Source organism: Notothenia rossii, assembly GCF_949606895.1.
Source record: "Notothenia rossii genome assembly, chromosome: 10".
Lineage (NCBI taxonomy): Eukaryota > Metazoa > Chordata > Actinopteri > Perciformes > Nototheniidae > Notothenia > Notothenia rossii.
The window spans coordinates 32,381,866-32,401,642 of NC_136908.1; the positions used below are offsets into that span (position 1 = coordinate 32,381,866).

At 43.1% G+C, this 19,777-nt stretch overlaps 2 protein-coding genes across 2 annotated transcripts; one reads left to right on the forward strand and one right to left on the reverse strand.

The window, feature by feature from the left end:
- Nucleotides 1–2,401: 2,401 nt before the first annotated feature.
- On the reverse strand, nt 2,402–19,535 carry LOC307023312 (uncharacterized protein). The gene is made up of 10 exons (XM_079656517.1): nt 19,474–19,535; nt 13,178–13,265; nt 12,710–12,813; nt 7,729–8,001; nt 7,555–7,648; nt 5,553–5,620; nt 5,296–5,442; nt 3,258–3,341; nt 3,028–3,157; nt 2,402–2,486 (listed from the first exon to the last, which is right to left on the reverse strand). The coding sequence occupies exons 2-9, from the start codon at nt 13,263–13,265 to the stop codon at nt 3,062–3,064; spliced, it is 954 nt and encodes a 317-aa protein (XP_079512643.1). The 5' UTR covers nt 19,474–19,535; the 3' UTR covers nt 2,402–2,486; nt 3,028–3,061.
- Nucleotides 16,151–18,821, forward strand: LOC307023384 (general transcription factor II-I repeat domain-containing protein 2-like). Its single transcript, XM_079656613.1, has 2 exons — nt 16,151–18,219; nt 18,416–18,821. Exon 1 carries the CDS (start codon nt 16,256–16,258, stop codon nt 18,194–18,196), a length of 1,941 nt encoding a protein of 646 aa, XP_079512739.1. The 5' UTR covers nt 16,151–16,255; the 3' UTR covers nt 18,197–18,219; nt 18,416–18,821.
- Nucleotides 19,536–19,777: the final 242 nt, after the last annotated feature.

Consider the following 19,777-nt stretch of genomic DNA (forward strand, 5'->3'; position numbering starts at 1 on the left):
CTGTGTCTCCTATTAATATCTAATCATAATACATTTCAATAACGTGTTTTAACCACCAGGTGTCCCTTTCTATCAGCTGTGCACCGTTATGGTGTACATATACCAATTGGATCAAATATAAAAGTCAGCCTTAACTAGTATTGATACTGCAAGGAGACGTATTGTGTGAAGAGAAATTGAAGGTTTTGATTGATTGCTGATATATTTATGATCCACGTCACATTCAGTTTCGGCGGCAGTTCTCCTATTTGTCTAGAAGTCTTCTCATCAGGGCTCTATAAATAGCGAACTACGGCAGATATGTAATATTTAATGCAGCCGAACTGTGTATTACAATGCCGTTATGTGATGACCTTCAAAGAGAAAAGCAAGCAAACTCGGAATAAAGTATTATTTTATTTTTTTTGTAATGTTTTCGGATTTCACATCAACAGGAAGTCCGGTTAACTATAATGTCCGTGCGCAACAATACCCCAACCCATAGATCCGCGGGTGAATAATAATCCCCACATCACACACATCCCTTCACATTTAAATTTAAATGTACATTAAACTTTATCTCGTGAGGCCTTCAAAAATGTTTTAAAATATAATTAGGGTTGTAGTTGAAGAGTTTGTGGGGAGCGTTCTCTATTATCAACGCTATGGGAGGTCTATGAAGGGACGCCCTGCCCGTTGGAAAACTGACTTCCAAGGGGTACCCTGTACGTAATAGAGTGGCGGGGAGGGGCCCTGACCGTCTGTCAATATGTGACGGGTTGGGAGTGAGAACGTGTTGCATTGCAATACACTCGCTGCTATATATATATATATATATATATATATATATATATATATATATATATATATATATATATATAACATAAATATGTGCAATATTATATTATATTATTAGTATTATTAATAATGCTATGATAACGTACAATTACGTAACTGCCACTACGTTTTATTTTTTGCAGTACCAACTACTAAATACTGCTAATAATCATTGCATTGATTGTGTGACCATCTATGTTTCTACGTTTCATGTTGTCTGTGGATGTTTAATTGCTCTTTTTGCTGCACTTTTAGTTTACAGTTTTGCTGCTGTGTTCATTGTAAACTTATTGTATTTTGTTACTCTGGCACAACAATTTCCTTCGGGATGAATAAAGTCTTATCTTATCTATCTTATCTTAAGGGTTAAGGTCAGTTGAGAAAGGGTTAAGATCAGATGAGGAAGGGTTTCGGTCAGGTGAGGAAGGGTTAATGTCAGGTGAGGAAAGGGTTAATGTCAGGTGAGGAAGGGTTAAGGTCAGGTGAGGAAGGGTTAAGGTCAGGTGAGGAAGGGTTAAGGTCAAGTGAGAAGGGTTAAGGTCAGATGAGGAAGTGAGGAAGGGTAAGGTCAGGTGAGGAAGGGTGAAGGTCAGGTGAGGAAGGGTGAAGGTCAGGTGAGGAAGGGTTAAGGTCAGGTGAGGAAGGGTTAAGGTCAGGTGAGGAAGGGTTTAGGTCAGATGAGGAAGGGTTAAGGTCAGGTTGAGGAAGGGTTAAGGTCAGGTGAGGAAGGGTTAAGGTCAGGTGAGGAAGGGTTAAGGTCAGGTGAGGAAGGGTTAAGGTCAGGTGAGGAAGGGTTAAGGTCAGGTGAGGAAGGGTTAAGGTCAGGTGAGGAAGGGTTAAGGTCAGGTGAGGAAGGGTTTAGTCAGATGAGGAAGGGTTAAGGTCAGGTGAGGAAGGGTTAAGGTCAGGTGAGGAAGGGTTAAGGTCAGATGAGGAAGTGAGGAAGGGTTAAGGTCAGGTGAGGAAGGGTGAAGGTCAGGTGAGGAAGGTTAAGGTCAGGTGAGGAAGGGTTAAGGTCAGGTGAGGAAGGGTTTAGGTCAGATGAGGAAGGGTTAGCTCAGGTGAGGAAGGAGGCCATGTCATTATTCTTTCCTCTTTAAGGCCTTTACTGGTTAACCACACAGTGGAGTACTTTGAATCATGCGATGGAGCAGTGTACTTCATAAAATCATGGTCCTCCTGAAGATGCAGACCGTTTCCTGTTAGGGTTAGGTCCACTGATGGAAGAAAGTGTCTTCTAAAAACTGGCAGTAGGTTCAGGAGTTGATTTTGAGTCCATCTTCAACCTGAAGAGGTCCAACTAGCTCCTCCTTAATAGTACCAGCCCATACCAGAACCTACCTCCACCTTGCATGGCGTCTGAGTCGAAGTGGAGCTCTGGGCCCGGTACTGATCCAGCCATGGCCCATCCATCTCACTTGCCTAATAATTGTGCACACAGTGTATGTTTGATGGCAGCCACAACACTACATCTCATTATCTGGATCACAAGCAAAACTTTTCTTTTAAAGATCAGTCCAGGCAACAACAGCAACATGCCTCTTATCCAAACAAACAGAAGCAATACAATCAACAGCAGTCTTACCAGGGAATGTGAAAAAACACTCTGTGCTGCACACGCAATCCCCAGGAGGACTTGCTGACTCCTGCCCACTTTGTAAGACTTCGCCCTGAAAGCACACATTTTGTTGAAAGACTAGAAAAATGCTTTTTACTTAATTAAACCACTACAAATGCTGCCCAACTATTTCAACTCTGCTCAAACTTTTACAATAAAAATATACACGGTTCTTGATTCTTGAGTGTCAAAAGAACACTCAAAGCTAATTTATGTACCATTTGGTTCAGCCGTCACATATTGAGGCAGTCCATCGTCCATGTGTATATGACAAACAAGTGACACACACCAATGCAATGAAACCAACATTTCATTTCTCATCACTAATGTACACTGCGTTAACGACATATTTGCATGCTCCATTCAGACTGCATATGTTTAATCTATGGAAGATTTTGACCCAAATTGCATAACTCCTTCAAATTCAGTAAATATGGATTCACCATGAAAACAACTACAAATCTGCTGCGGTAACTGACAGTTTCCTGACTTTGGCTACGTAGGTAAATAAATAAAATATAATAAAGTACTTTAATTAGGACACATTTTATAATACTGTCTCTGCTGACAGATAAAGGGACAGACCTCAGTACCTGTCTGGGTTTAGGAACCGTTGCTGTTGGGTCCTCAGGAGGATGTGATGGAACCACTTTTTATTACTTTTGCCAGATCTTCAGTGCTGATCCTCACACGTTTCAGGGGGATGAAACACTCTTTCATAACCTGTGGAAATTAACATAGTAAACAGGCAAACAATGCACGTATCAACATCAATAAACAAATCTATATGTAAACATTGAAGTATACCGGAAGCATAACAAACCTGCGGGTGAACCCTCCTCTTTCTGTTCGTCTCCACGGACTGTTGAGGCCCCTCAGGGTGCCCCTCTCCCTCAGGGTGCCTCAGCTGTAAGATAAGACAAACGGGTTCCTGGGCTGCCAATATCCATGAAATGACATTCTGGATGTGTCGTTTTGGGGATAGGGACGGTACCGTTGGTCCAGTATAGGGACAACACTCATGTAGCCAACTAGCCCCTGCCTCAGTGATGTGTGTCCTTATATTTAATATAATTACCGTAGTATTATTTATATAGTTATTTTTATTTTCTCATTAAGTATATACAGGGTTCCTGCAGGTTTCGCCAACTCAAATTTAAGACTTTTTAAGACCTTTTTAAGACCACTTGAATAGAATTTAAGGCCTATTTCACGGCAAGAAAGTATGAAGGAAAATTGCTATGAAAGCAGAAATATGTCCCATAATTACTTACAAAGTAAATGTATTCATGTTCAACATAAGAACAATGACTGAATATAACAGCATAACAGTACAGAACTGTGTTAGTGTGTTAGACAACAAGTGTGTTTGTATGTGTGTGTGTCTGTGTGTGCTTGAGTGTGTGTGTGTGTTAGGGCTGTGCAATTAATCGTATTTTAAATCGCAATTACGATTTTGGCCTGCACAATTACGAAAACAACATAATCGAAAAAAAACGATTATTTTGCTCTACAACATATTTGTTCTAATTAATTTTAGTCTAATTTATTTATCATATTTATATATGTTAAGTAGCTTGTGGAAGTACGCTCCAAAATATTTGTTGATCTTGTCTATTGGTATTTATTATTTTGATATTATTTATTTAAATGTATCATTTATTTCAATTGAATTATACGTTCAGGGTAATCAACAGTTAAAAAGATACTGTTCAAATTATTATTTGTTTTAAAGTTCAATAAATGGATGTTTTCAAAGTCAATGAATAATCGTATTTAATAATCATGATATTAATTATTGACCAATATAATCGTGATTATTTCCATAATCGAGCAGCCCGTGTGTGTGTGTGTGTGAGAGAGAGAGAGAGAGAGAGAGAGAGAGAGAGAGAGAGAGAGAGAGAGAGAGAGAGAGAGAGAGAGAGAGAGAGAGAGAGAGAGAGAGAGAGAGAGAGAGAGAGAGAGAGAGAGAGAGAGTCTACAGCACCTCCGCTTTTAGGGTTGACGTAGACCCAAACGTCGCCCGGAAGTCCCCCGGTGTTGTTCCGGGAGCTGCTGCACTAGCTAACGCTACATTAGCTAAACAAATGCTAATTTATTTTGCAAAAGGTGCAGCGGGCTTCAAACACGTTCCCCTCCACAAGTTTCAACCAAGCACTAAATTCGATGTTTTCCAACCAAATACGGTTTAACTGACACTTCCCCATATTAATTTGTAAGTAGATTCGAAGATACATCTGTTTCTGACTGCCGCTAGCTGAAGCTTGGTTGCTAGGTTACTAGCTGGGTGTTCTCCAATAAGGGGCCGGGGGAAACAAAGTTAGTGATGACTGGTTCCATGTTGATACAAATTGTTGGGGGGAACTGAAAGGCTATTACTGTACTGGTTACTTTGCAGCCCGGACATTTCCCCCAAAAACACATTTAGACGCTATCACAACACAGAAGTACCTTTCAAATCTGATCATTTTTAAGACCTTCTAAATCATATTTAAGACATTTCTTATTTTTTTGGTCATATTTAAAACCTTTTTAAGGCCTTAAATTCAGATTATTAAATGTAAGACTTTTTAAGACCTCGTGGGAACTCTGTATATAATTGTGGGTGTATGTTTAAGTGCATATTACGTGTACTATAATAATATATTATTATTAGTTGTAGTAAAACTGTATTGCTAATGATTTGCGAACGCTACTGTAATTGTTTGTATGTACACATTTTCCTGTGCTCTGTTCAGCATAATTACTAAATGAATAAAATTAAGAAAAAACAACAACGCTCCCTGATCATTCAAATGTAAATTCCTTAAGAAAAGCTTTTCCCATAAATATCTTAACCCCTACAGTGTGAAGGCCATTACCTGCCAGCTCTGTCGTTCAGGCTCTGCCTTCACATCGGGCCCCGGAGCAGGTCCCTGGGGGGGCGGTGGTGACCCCAGGTACAGAGAGGTGGCAGTCCAGATCAGCTGCAGCAGGAGGGGCATCCCCGCATCGTCACTCAAATGAATCTGCACACATAGGCAATTACAAAAACATTTCAGCAGACGTTTTACTCACAAAACCTCGGCCATAACCTGCAGAAACGTGAATCGACATTTCCCCTCCACAGATAACTTACCCCATCTTTGGCCCACAGGTCATGGCAGTTTGAAGGAAAGTGATTATGAATGGAAAAGTATTGCAGACCTTCAAAAAAATATACATAGAAACGTCAGAGCATTTTCTTACTTATTAATTAAAAAACATATTGTATAAAACCCCTTGTTGTTGTTGCTACTTTCCTTTCATTATTCTGAAATGGACCAATCTGCACAATGACTACTTTAACTATATTTTGATGATATTACTTTCCTTTTTTTTTTTTTTAAATGCAGTATTTTTAGTTGTTACAGAGTATTCCTACACTCTGGTACTTCTACTGTTATCTAAGTACCAGATCTGAGTACTTTTTCCACATCTGCATATTTCTTTACTTGCCTAAATGTACCGCCAAGTTAGGCGCAGACTATAATGTTCATTCGATTTTGTGTGTTTATTTATGTGAGTAAATGACCAAAACAGCTCGGCAGCAGCTCCAAGAGAGGATACTGACCTTCTACAGGTGCTCCATAAAGAGGATCCTGACCTTCTACAGGTGCACCCTAGAGAGCATCCTGACCTTCTACAGGTGCACCCTAGAGAGGATCCTGACCTTCTACAGGTGCACCATAGAGAGGATCCTGACCTTCTACAGGTGCACCCTAGAGAGGATCCTGACCTTCTACAGGTGCACCATAGAGAGGATCCTGACCTTCTACAGGTGCACCATAGAGAGGATCCTGACCTTCTACAGGTGCACCACAGAGAGGATCCTGACCTTCTACAGGTGCACCATAGAGAGCATCCTGACCTTCTACAGGTGCACCATAGAGAGCATCCTGACCTTCTACAGGTGCACCATAGAGAGTATCCTGACCTTCTACAGGTGCACCACAGAGAGGATCCTGACCTTCTACAGGTGCACCATAGAGAGCATCCTGACCTTCTACAGGTGCACCACAGAGAGGATACTGACCTTCTACAGGTGCACCATAGAGAGCATCCTGACCTTCTACAGGTGCACCATAGAGAGCATCCTGACCTTCTACAGGTGCACCATAGAGAGTATCCTGACCTTCTACAGGTGCACCATAGCTGCATCACGGCCTGGTACGGCAGCTTCTCCGCCCTCAATCGTAAGGCTTTACAGAGGGTGGTGAAAACTGCACAGCACATCACCAGGACGGAGCTGCCATCCATGGAGGACCTTTACTCCCAGCGGCTCAGGAAAAAAGCCCTCAGGATTATAAAGACCCCCATCACCCCAGCCACAAACTGTTCAGTCTGCTGCCGTCTGGCAGGTGTTACCGCAGCATCCGGACTAAAACCACCAGACTCGGGGAAAGTTTCATCCCACAGGCCATAATACTGTTAAACACCTGAACCTTTTCAATAAACAATTAATCTGTTTGCATCTTGCTAATTATTTATCCAATATATCATATTGCATTTACTTGTATATGGACTCTTATTGCACTATTTCTATTTGATTTGTATTTACTTGCACATCTCAAAACATTGGTTTTATCCGTTGTATGTCCTTAATATATTCATGTTGCATTGTTGGAGGAGCCGGTGACTTAAGTTTCTCCTTGCCATATTTACACCGTAGCTAATGTGCAGATGATGATAAAGCCTTGAATCTTGAATAACAAATCTTACATGTCCAGCGCTATGCTGTGTCGGCTTTTGGCCCATAGAGGGCAGCATAGGCCAGCTAATTGTGCCTTTCTTTATATATCAGATTTATTGTGTGTATTGCTACTTGCCATCCCATTACTATACATGTATATAGATGTTTTACTTTGTCTTTGCATTTCAGATACAACACACAACTTTTCACTGTTCAATTTTATAACCTGGAAAGTCAATGAAGTTTGTACATGTTGGAACAGACGTTCTTCAGCATCCGTCAGTCACACACACCGTGTCCTCAACATATATAATGACTGTTGTGGAAAGAACACAATTGATCTGTTTCATAAAAATAAATAAACCTTTATATATAGTTTAGTGTACTGAAAATAAATCATAATACATACCTATCCTGGCAGCTACAAGGCGAAACTCCTGCCGCAAGGCATTCTGGTCTTCTGCTGCAATGTCCAGACGTGGAGGGAAGTCCACGACAAGCACCTTTACAAAAGGACAATTAATATTGTAACACTCTCAATATTAAATGTCATTCACATTGAAAACATGAACAACATGCTTACGTTGGGGCAGCTGAGCAGGACTCTGGTCAGGAGAGAGACAAAATCGGCACCAGCCGCTCCGGGGGTCCGGCTCTTTCCCAAGTTAATGCCGGGGGCCAGAACACAGACAGCATCGGGGGTCGAAGGCAGAACAGCTCCCTCAAACTCGCTCTTCAGAACCTGTGCGCCCCCCCCTGGTGTCGCCATGAGTCCGAAGGAAAGTCCCCCCCGAGGCATCTCCACAAATCCATCCACGACGGATCTGAGATGAGAGTCTCCAACCAGCAGCACAAACTGAAAAACATACCATTTATTTTGTTGATGAAAACAAACGTTTCCACAAACAATGTTTTATTTATTGGGCCTTCATATTTCAGATGTATTTGATATAATAATAATAATAATAATAATAACTTTTATTTATATAGCGCTTTTCAATAACCCAAAGTCGCTTACAAAAAAAATTAAAAGTACAGAAAGGGGGTGAACAGGCAGAAGACAACATATTGGACAAGAAAATTGAACATGAACATTACATGAACAGGCAGAGGACAACACAGGGGGGGAGCAAGCATAGGACAACGAGCAAAAGACAACATAATGGAAAAGAGGAAAGAAAAAGTTGATGAATGTATGAATAAGAGATGCAGCGTGGGGTGAATAAGAGATACAGCGTGGGGTGTGAGTGAAGTCAGTGGGTTGGGGGGTAGGGTAAGTTGAAGGCTTGGGAGAAGAGGTATGTTTTCAGCTGGGTTTTGAAGGTAGACAGTGTGGGAGAGTGGCGGACAGATTGGGGGAGGGAGTTCCAGAGGCGGAGTGCTGATCTGGAGAATGCTCTGTTGCCAAATGTTTTGAGTCTTGATGGTGGTACTGTGAGGGAGAGAGTGGAGGAGGATCGGAGGGCTCGGGGGGGGTTGTAGGGGATGAGGAGGTCAGAGAGGTAGGGGGGGGCTAGGTGGTGAAGGGCTTTATAGGTGAGGAGGAGTGTTTTGAAGATGATGCGTTGTTTGATGGGGAGCCAGTGAAGAGAGCGGAGAACGGGAGTGATGTGTTCACGGGTCCGGGTGTGGGTGAGGAGGCGGGCAGCAGAGTTTTGTACCATTTGGAGTCTATGGAGGGAATGGGAGGAGATGCCAGTGAGGAGGGCGTTGCAATAGTCGAGGCGGGAGGTGATGAAGGCATGGATGAGGGATTCAGCAGCACGGGGGGGGAGGTAGTGTTTGATTTTGGCAATGCGGCGGAGGTGGAAGTAGGAGATCTTGATGATGGAGCTGACATGGGGGTCAAAGGAGAGGGTGGGGTCCAGGATAACGCCAAGATTGCGTGCCAGGGGGGAGGGGGTGATGGTCGAATTCTCAATGGTGAGTGAAATGGGTCCTGTTTTATTGAGGGTTGATCTGGTGCCTATGATGAGTAGCTCTGTTTTATCACTGTTGAGTTTAAGGAAATTGTGAGTCAGCCATGTTTTTATTGAAGAGATGCAGGTTTCGATATGGGTGAGGGGAGGGTTGTGAGGGGATTTGGTGGTGATGTAGATCTGGGTGTCATCGGCGTAACAGTGGAAATCAAGGTTGAGGTTGCGAATAATGTGACCAAGGGGGAAAAGATAGCAGATGAAGAGGAGGGGGCCGAGGACTGAGCCCTGGGGGACCCCCTGTGTGACTGGGGAGAGGGCGGATGTGTGGCCAGAGAGGGAGATGAATTGTTGCCTGTCGGTGAGGTAGGAGGTGAGCCAGTCGAGAGCGGAGCCCTCAACACCCTGTTGGCGCAGCCTTTGTAGGAGGATTGAGTGATTCACAGTGTCAAAGGCTGCGCTGAGGTCTAGTAGTAGCAGGATGTTGAGGGCACCGGAGTCTGCAGAGGAGAGGAGATCGTTGATTACTTTGACCAGGGCTGTTTCAGTGCTGTGGAGTGGGCGAAAACCAGACTGGAGGGGTTCATAGAGGTTGTTGGACTGGAGGTGGGTGTGGAGCTGGGTGGCGACAATACGCTCCAGTGTTTTGGAGAGGAATGGCAGGTTGGAGATGGGGCGGTAGTTGGAGAGGTTGGCTGGGTCAAGGGTGGGCTTTTTGAGGATGGGGGTGATGGAGGCAAGTTTGTAGATGGAGGGAACAAGACCAAGGGATAGAGATTGGTTGAAGAGGGTGGTGAGGTGGGGGATGAGGACAGGGAGGCAGGCCTTAGTTAGGGTCGTAGGGAGGGGGTCAAGAAAGCAGGTGGTTGTTTTGGATGAGGTGATGATGGCTAGGATGTGGGAGGAGTCAACAGGAGAGAAGGCAGTGAGGGGAGGGAAGGGCGGGTGGACTGGGAGAGGAGGGGGGGCGTGGGGGTTGGAGGAGATAGTGGTCATGGCAGTTAGGGAGCTGTTGATTTGTGAAACTTTGTTGTTGAAGGCGAGGAGGAAGGAGTTGCATAGGTCAGGGGAGGAGGGTGGATTGATGTCAGGTGGCTGGAGCAATTTATTGATGGTGGAAAACAGGATGCGGGGGTTCCGGTTGGTGCTGTCGATGAGGGTGGAGAAGTGGGCAGATTTGGCGGCTTGGAGAGCATCACGGTAGGAGGAGATGTGAACTTTATAGGCTTCGGCGTGGACGGTGAGGTGGGTTCGTTTGAACAATCTTTCAAGTTGACGGCCGGTCTGTTTCATGGTACGGAGTTCCGGGGTGTACCAGGGGGCGGGGTTGGTGAATGAAACAGAGGAGGTTTTCCAGGGGGCCAGAGAGTCGAGGGAGTCAGAGAGAATTGAGTTGAGTGTGGTGGCATAGTCGTCAGGGGAAGAGGGGGCAGAGTCGGGCGGGAAGGCAGAGGATATGAGCTGGGAGAGCGTGAGGGGGTTGACTGCCTTGATGTTGCGGTAGGAGATGGTGCGTTTTTTGGGGTTGTGGGGGGAGGGTAGAGGGGCGGAGAAGAGGATGCAGAGATGATCAGAGAGTGGGAAGGGGAGGGGCTGGGGGTTAGATAATGGTAGAAAGGAGGAGCAGACTAAGTCCAGAATGTGGCCTTTGGTATGGGTGGGGAAGTCAATGTGTTGGGTGAGGTGGAAGCAGTCAAGGAGGGAGAGGAAGTCAGATGTCAGGGGGGCATTGGGCTGATCCATGTGGATGTTGAAGTCGCCGGTAAGTAGGAGGTGGGAAGATAGAGAGGATGCAATGGTGAGTAGTTCAGACAGTTCAGAGAGGAAAGAGGGGTGTGGCTTCGGGGGACGGTAGATTAGAACAGTAGTGATAGAGTTGGGGAGGGAGAAAGCAAGGTGTTCAAAGGATGAGATAGGTGGGAGGTTGAGGTTCAGTTCAGTGATGTGTAGGGATTGTTTGTGGAGAACAGCGAGACCACCCCCGCGCCCGGAGAGGCGGGGTCTGGCAGTGAAACTGTAGTTGGAGGGAGTGGCTTGGTTGAGAGCGTAGAAGTCCAGGGGCTGTTGCCATGTTTCACAGAGGAGAAGCAGATCAATGTTATTGTCCAGTAGCAGTTCGTGTATAACAGGTGATTTGTTGGAGAGGGAGCGGCAGTTCAGGAGTGCGAGGGAGATGGATGGTGGAGCAGGGGAGGGGGTACAAAGGTTGTTGAGGTTGGCAGTGCGGTGGATGGGGATGGCGGGGGGGTGGGGGATAGTCCAGAGTGAGGGGATGGGTGAACCGTCAGGGAGGTGTCGGTTGCGGGGGAGGCCAGCGCCCCGGTGGATGTAGCGGCGTCGGCGGAGGATCCCAGCGGCGCTAGCTGCGGTGGCAGTAGCAGCAGGGAGACGATGGTTGTTGTTGAGGCTGTGGAGGTCAGCAGCAGTGTAGATGAGAGGGCGAGAGGTTGGTGGTGTAGTAGGCTGAAGCAGCGGGAGAGATAGTCCAAGCAGCAGATGAAAGGTAGCAGCAGATGAGAGTAGCCAAGGTAGTGTATTTGCAGTGGTTATTAACTGATTGGCTAGGAGTTGGTAGGCAGTGAGATATGTGAAGGCAGCAGTGGACCAGGTGTTGGAGTGAGTGATGCGTGTGGTGTTGGTTACCCCAGACCGTCCCTGCGGCACCATGTCTGGACCTAGCTACCCAACAGTAGACGAGCTGGTGGGGAGTGGAGGCTCCCCGCAAGAACGCCGGCTGGGCAGCCAGACAGAGTGAGTGTTGTTGTTGTTGATGTACGGCGCACAACAGGTCGGTCCAGGTTGGCACAATCACCATCACAAAACACACAGCGTACTCACCCGAGTCCAGAGCAGCGATCAACACACCCAGAGCCAGGAAAAACAATCCAGTGGTGTAATAAGGTAGTCCAATTGTGACGGGAGCCAGCTGTTAGCTTCGGTGGCTAACGTAGCATACAGACCGGGTAATCAAGGTGACGGAGTGGAGCCAGCTGTTAGCTTTGATGGCTAACGTAGCATACAGTCCAGTAGTGAGGGAGCCTATGAATGGAAACGGAGCTGGAGAGATGCACAACGGAGTGAAGAGCAGCCTTGGATCGGCGAAAACCAGCATAGAGACCCGTAGACAAAACAAACAAACATCCAGAAACAGTCCGGGGGTAGAAGCGGCAGTCAACAGACAAGACGCCAGCGTTGCTCTAGCACCGGAGGGACAGACGTAATATGAATTATGTCCATAGTTATCACGCAATTAATCGCAAATGAATAAACAACAAATGTTATTATACTTATACTAGCTGATTACATTCATTTTATGATTCACTACATTTGTCTGACAGATTTGAAAGATTCAGATGAGTTGCTAATACAAAATATAAATCAACTAATAAAAAAAACATGTACATGTAAGTATTGGTTAAGACATCCAGCAGCAGTATATCAAGTTATTCAAATTATTGACACCTTTACCAGCTGTGATGAACATATTAATACTTCAATAATCAAAATCCAGTTATTTAACATATATGATTCTGAAATGAGGCATCACAGAAAACGATTACTTCTGTTACTTTGAGTACGTTTTGATGCCAATACTTTGGTAATTTAAATTAAGTGAAACGCAGGAAGTTGAGTTGAGTACGGTTTTACCTTTTCCCCTGGATATCTGTCAGGAATGACCAACTGGTGGGGATGATCAGTCAAGGAGGATGTCGGCCATGTCCGCGCTTCATGACGGTAACCTGTACCGTAACCTTCATTATCGGAAGAAAGAACATTTATGGAATGGAGAAAATAACCATGAGAATCAGAAAACAATTTCATTCTGTTGATGAAAGATTGGAAGAATGGGTCAATTATAGAACACAAAACATTGATAATGACCAGGTGGAAAGATCTGTCAATGAATGTAAGCCTGAGTGTGAATGTCTCATTTATTTAGGTAGCTATCTGTGTTTATTTGGTTACAGTATGTATGCCTTGTAATTCAATAATTGTTTTAAATGCAAATCAAAAATCAAAAATTTAAATAAAAATTGTAAAAAGACATTAATGTAAAATTACAGTTAACAGGAATTGTGCAAACAAATCAGAAGGAACACGTTTCTGTTTACATACATGTTGAACTGGCAGCTGGTTGGGCCTTTTGTACGGCCCAATTCTTCTTAGCAGCCTGAGATCGACGGTACGATTTAAGTCTTGGCATCTTAAGGAATTACCAAAAGAATTATTAAATCAGACACGCATTACAAAATACATTTAGCCAACAATAATTGGATGTTGATATCACTGCTATTATAACAATAAAGGCTTGAAAACTATACATACAAATGAAAAGAGACAACAAAATGTGAAATGTTCAACTGGTGGAGAGAATAACAACACATATGAAAGGTGTGATTGTATATCAGGTTTATTCCCACAATTATAAAAAGTTATAAAACCAAATATTCCCTCCTGAACTCTACCTTAATTAAAATATTGACTAATATGAACTAATTTTTTTTTCTAAATCGTTGAAAAAACTGAAAACCCAGTGGCGAGCCGTCAAGGCCCTCTAGGGCCTAAGATATTCTAAAAAATAATATTTGAAAACATTAAAAAATATATATTTTTCATTAGGTTTACCAAAATAACTTGATCTAATTGTATTTAAAATAACATTTCCAAAGAAAAAAAATCCTTTGAATCTGCCTGTTCAGTTTCTGTTGGAATATGATGGGTTATATGAAAGAAGCTCCTTTAGCCGTCTCTGCGAGTTATGTGAAGACGGGAGAGCTTGTTGTTCCCTCTTTACATTCACAGAGGGCCCGCTATAGTAACTCAATGAGAGATTAATGTCAAATGACAGTACAATTGACTAATCATATCTTCCCTCTAAATGGGTGGGCTTTATTTTCGCGGACTTTATGACAAGTTCCGCCTGCTGTGAAGTCTATGCAAGTGGTGCACTGACGCGTCCTAAAACCCGGAAGTAAGCTGCGCTCGGGTTCCCTCGACAAAAAAGCAATGGGATTTCTCCATAGGATTTTGGAAAATAGCTGGAAATAAGGTCGGTGGAAAACGAACCTGTTAGATAAATGCACGTTTTGTTCAGCCGGATAATATGCACATATCTACCCTACTTTTATTATTTTTGAAACATAAATCTAAATCGATAGATTTATGATCTTTACCTACAGGGTAACTTGGAGTGGGTCCGAGTCTGACCCTTGTCAATTAACTACAGGGGTCCCTCAGGGCTCTGTTCTTGGTCCCCTCCTCTTCTCAGGGCTCGACATTATAAATGGCCCGCGGGCCCGGAAGCACTATTTAGACAACCCGGCCCAGCATAACGTACTTTCCACTTGCCCGCTCGGGCCACTAAATATATTGCTTTTTTTTTAAAAATTGTTCTGTGGTATTGGTATTTTGACTAGCAATTTTGTTAAATTGTTTCTTTTATTAACGCTACAACATAGCGTTTCGTGAGTCGGTTGTCGTTGTTGGGTGAAAAGCAAACAGCTGTTTGCTGCGGAGCGCAGCGCGAGCAGGCTCCTCCTCCTCCTTCGTTCACTACAGACTATCGCGCCACCTAACCATTCGCCAAAATGTTTTTAATACCAGCGGTAACCGGTCAAGCGCCAACCGGCCAAGCACCGGGCAAAAAACAATCTTCAAATAAAAGAAAGTCACCGGAGGAGTTCAAGGAGAGTGACAGGGAGTATGAGAAGAAGAGGGAGAGCACCTTTCAGCCAGCTTGATCGATGGAGTTGGCTTCTAAAACCGTCCTAAAACCCTTTTTATAATCTATCGATTAGATTTATGATTCGAAAATAATAAAAGTAGGGTAGACATGTGGATATTATCCGGCTGAACAAAATTTGCATTTATCAAACAGGTTTGTTTTCCATAGACCTTATTTCCAGCTATTTTCCAAAACCCTGTGGAGAAATCCCATTTCTTTTTTGTCGAGGGAACCAGCAGCTTACTTCCTGGTTTTAGGACGCGTCACTGCACCTCTCAATATGATGCCAATATAAACAAGGTATTTTGTCGGCTCTGTACATCAATGCCGACCTATGCTGACAAGTAGGCCTAAGTTAAGAGTAGAATATATAAAGGTATTGGCTATAGGGAAATGTCCCAGCAGTTTAGGACAATGAAGGTTCTAATCTAATCTATTACATAGCCATTACATTTCTAACTCCTGATGACAGGAAGTCAGAAAGCGCATTATACAAATAATAATACTCAAAATAGTAGCAGACATTTTCGTGTACCCCAGTTTTACTAACCCCTACAGTTTTCGTGTACTTTTGACTGTGAGTCTCTTAGTGGCAGCTCATAGTCTTGATTCTTGTGGTTAAACTTTTCGCTCTGTATTTTGATGGTAGTGGTGTTGAATCCTGGATTTTTCATTAATTCGTCACTTCTTTTACGTTCCCACAGAACTAAACTGCATTCTCAATTACGTTTAGCTAGAAACGTATTTTCTCCCACGTTAAGTTTGTCATCAACGTATCTTAAATACGTTTATTTTTTACATATCTTCTAGAAAAATATTTTCTCCAACGTTACGTTAGTTATGAACGTATCCTAAATACATTTATTTTCTACATATTTTTGCCATTTATTGTCTTGCATATTTGTTATAGGCTATAATAAACAAAATATATGCTTACAAATGTTACATAGTCTTTGTCAGCATATTTTTGTCACGTTATGCACCCCTTGCTATCTTACAAAATAAAAGTCTCACATTCATGATACTTGCTCCATTCATTGGTACTAGTCCTACAACCATACCCTAAAAAATGCTTGAGGGTGGGAATAAGAGAACCATCTTTTTGGGTGGGGTGCATTTTATGACAGGCCTGCTTATCACAATATGCACCCCCTTGCTATCTTACAAAATACAATGGTCACATTCATGAAACTTGCTCCATTCATTGGTATTAGTCCTACAACTATACCCTGAAAAATGCTTGAGGGTGGGATGAATAGAAACATATTTTTTAGGGGGGTGCATATTGTGATAAGCAGGCCTGTCATAAAATGCACCCCACCCAAAAAGATGCTTCTATTCATACCACCCTCAAGCATTGTTTAGGGCAGGGGTGTCCAAAGTACGGCCCGCGGGCCAACTGCGGCCCGGGATCCATTTGTTATTGGCCCGCAGCAAATTATAAAAATAGAATAGAATGTGGCCCACACATGAAACTTGCACTTGACTTTATTGTAGTTCTTAGTTTGACCAGTAGGTGGAGCTACTCACTAGCTGCAGTCCTAATGCAGCTTCTCCACAAAAAAAAGTTTCAAATAAAAAAAATCCGTGACGACAAAATGGCAGAACCAAAGAAACGCAAGATAGCAAGTGAATGCAGAAAATGTCAAACACAGTGGGAAAATGAATATTTCTTCAAAGAAGTCAGGGGGAAATGTGTCTGTTTGATTTGCAATGAAACGGTTGCAGTGATGAAAGAGTACAATGTACGACGACACTACGAAACCAAGCATCCGACCTTCACGTCCTACACTGCTGCTGAGCGAGAGGAGAAAGTCAAGCAAATGATAGCTAACCTGCAGGCTCAACAACAGTACTTTTACCGTGCTAACAAAACACAAGAAAATGCTACAATAGCTAGCTATGAGGTAGCTCAACTCATAGCGCGCCACGGGAAAGCTTTCTCAGACGGTGACTTCGTTAAACAGTGCCTCATTAAAGTCGCTGGAATAATGTGCCCGGAAAAGATGCAGGAATTCAACAACGTGAGCATGTCCAGAAACACAATTGTGCGGCGAATCGAAGACTTGTCAGCTAACATACAAAATCAAGTGTCACATAAAGCTTGTGCTTTTGATTTTTACTCGATTGCATGTGATGAAAGCACAGATGCCACAGACACCGCACAACTGTTAATTTTTTTGCGGGGAGTTGACGATAACTTTTGCATTACGGAGGAGCTGCTTGATCTTCGGAGTCTAAAGGGCACAACAACGGGTAAGGACATTTTTGAAGCCGTGTCAGGTGCAATTAACAAGATGCAACTTAAATGGGACAAGCTGTGTGGAGTTGCAACGGACGGGGCTCCCGCTATGACAGGCGAGCGCAAAGGAATGGCATCTATGGTGTGCGCCAAGGTGCGAGAGAGTGGAGGCGAGGCTGTAAAATTGCACTGTATCATCCACCAAGAAGCTCTCTGTGCCAAGACAGTCCAGCTTGGCGATGTGATGACCACAGTTGTGAAAACTGTCAACATAATTCGAGCACGAGGGCTCTACCACAGAGAATTTCAAGCTTTCCTATCTGATGTCGATGCTGAATACGGGGACGTACTCTATCATTGTGATGTGCGCTGGCTTAGTCGCGGCTCCGTGCTTAAGCGGTTTTATTCCCTGAGATCAGAAATTGACCAGTTTTTGAAAGAGAAGGACCGACCTCTTCATGAACTGAGTGATCCTCTATGGTTGGCAGACCTGGCCTTTCTAGTTGATCTTACTGGTCATCTTAACTCACTGAACAAGAGCCTACAAGGCAAAGACCAGCTTGTACCACAACTTTATGCACACATGAAAGCATTCTGTGCGAAGCTTCGTCTTTTTGAGACACAACTACGCAACTTCAACCTTGCGCACTTCCCTACGCTGTCCGAAATCAAATGTGCTCATCCAAAGGCCGACCTCTCTGCTAAAAAAGGGAAATATGTGTCTGTGATCACAACTCTTATGACAGAATTCAATCAGCGCTTCCAAGATTTTTCTGTCATTGAGAAAGAAATCAAGCTGTTCTCAACTCCCTTCCTGATGGATGCAGAAGAAGTGGAAGAGAGTCTGCAATTAGAACTCATCGAAATGCAGTGTGATGATTCTCTGAAGAATCAACATCAGCTCCTCTCCCTACCCGACTTCTACCAGAGCTTGGAAAAGGCCAAGTTTCCTCTGATGCGACGCCACGCAAAAAGAATGACGAGTCTGTTTGGCACAACATACATATGCGAGCAAACATTTTCTCTGTTAACTCTGAACAACAGCAGATTGAGAACCAAAATGACCGACAGCCATCTCGGTGATGTCCTTCGCATCTCAACCACCAAACTTACTCCTGACCTGCCAGCCATCCTTCAGTCCAGAGCGCAGCATCACTGCTCCCATTAAGTGCAACGCTGTTCCCATTGTAGGTGAGTTAAAATATATTGCACAGTATTCATGTGTTCAAAAGCCCAATTACTTAATAAATTCAGTCAATTAAAGTTGATAACCTTTTTCTAAAAAACGTTAGCTGATTTGTTAACAACCGCAATAAATTATTTGCATAACTAGGTTAAATAAAGCCCACCCTTTCCCTTGTCCTTTTATTTTTCCCTCTTTATACAGGGCTGTGAAGGGGGTCCCCATCCTGACAAAGAAGCAATCTGAGGCTGCAGTTTTGAGAATGAGCTGCCAACCCTTTTTGTAAAAAAAATTAAAACCCATACATAGAAAGATGTGATGTATAAAGTTTTTTCTTTAAGTATAATAAATTATCAAGAATAATTTACCTACATTTGATTGATTTTATTTGAAAATAGATAAATGAATACCCATACATAGAAAGATGTGATGTATAAAGTTTTTTCTTTAAGTATAATAAATTATCAAGAATGATTTACCTACATTTGATTGATTGATTTTTATTACTGTTAATACACTAGAGGTGAGGCGATATACCTTAACTTTAGTGAGTGGCCCAACCTTTCGCATATTTTTCTGTATGTGGCCCTCAGTGAAAAAAGTTTGGACACCCCTGGTTTAGGGTATGGTTGTAGGACTAGTACCAATGAATGGAGCAAGTTTCATGAATGTGAGACTTTTATTTTGTAAGATAGCAAGGGATGCATAACGTGGCAAAAATATGCTGACATAGACTATGTAACATTTGTAAAAATATATTTTCTTTAGTATATGACAAATATGCAAGACAATAAATGGCAAAGATATGTAGAAAATAAACGTATTTAAGATAACTTGGGAGAAAATATGTTTCTCGCTAAACGTAATTGAGAATGCAGCTTAGTTCTGTGGGAACGTAAAAGAAGTGACGAATGAATGAAAAATCCAGGATTCGACACCACTACCATCTAAATACGGAGCGTAAAGTTTAACCACAAGAATCAAAAGTATATGAGCTACCACTAAGCGACTCTGTAAATTACCATTACAAACCTGGACTTTTAGTTTTCGTTTTAACCATCGTTTTAAGGTCTTAACGTTTCATTTACAAAGGCGCGTTCCCGTAACAAAGGGTGCATTTCATGATGGGGGTGCATCATTTCAAACAACACCGGGACCGTTTCAAACTCCGGTTGCTCCTCTGCTAATATTATATAGAGGCATTACTTTTAATACATGTTTGTCAACTGTTTCTAAATTAAAACACTATCAGAAAAACTTACCTCGAGAAGCAAAGATTGGGGTCCATGGGTGGAGTCGGGTGTTGATTGGTGAGACACGAAGGTAAGTTCTTCTTCGTCTATTTACGGTCCTATAGATGAGAGTAACAAATGCGTCACCTCCGGGCAAAAATAACGGCTCCGCCCACTTTTGGGGGAAATCAATGCTGTCAGTTGAACTGCGGTCAATACAAATTCTGAAGTTTTTGCCAATCCGATCAGAAATGTAAGAAAACCGGAGATTTTTGGATCTTCAAAGAGCCCGATTCCAATGGCCAGACAGGCAAACAATTGCATTAAGCCATTA

Bases quoted from the DNA above. Each gene is read 5' to 3' on its own strand.
- LOC307023312 (XM_079656517.1), bottom strand. From the start codon at position 13,265: ATGCCAAGACTTAAATCGTACCGTCGATCTCAGGCTGCTAAGAAGAAT. The intron at 8,002-12,709 runs GTAAAACCGTAC...TATGTTTTTCAG, and splicing joins ACAGATATCCAGGGGAAAAG to TTTGTGCTGCTGGTTGGAGA. The intron at 3,158-3,257 runs GTTTGTTATGCT...TAATTTCCACAG, and splicing joins AGAGGAGGGTTCACCCGCAG to GTTATGAAAGAGTGTTTCAT.
- LOC307023384 (XM_079656613.1), top strand. From the start codon at position 16,256: ATGAAACTTGCACTTGACTTTATTGTAGTTCTTAGTTTGACCAGTAGG.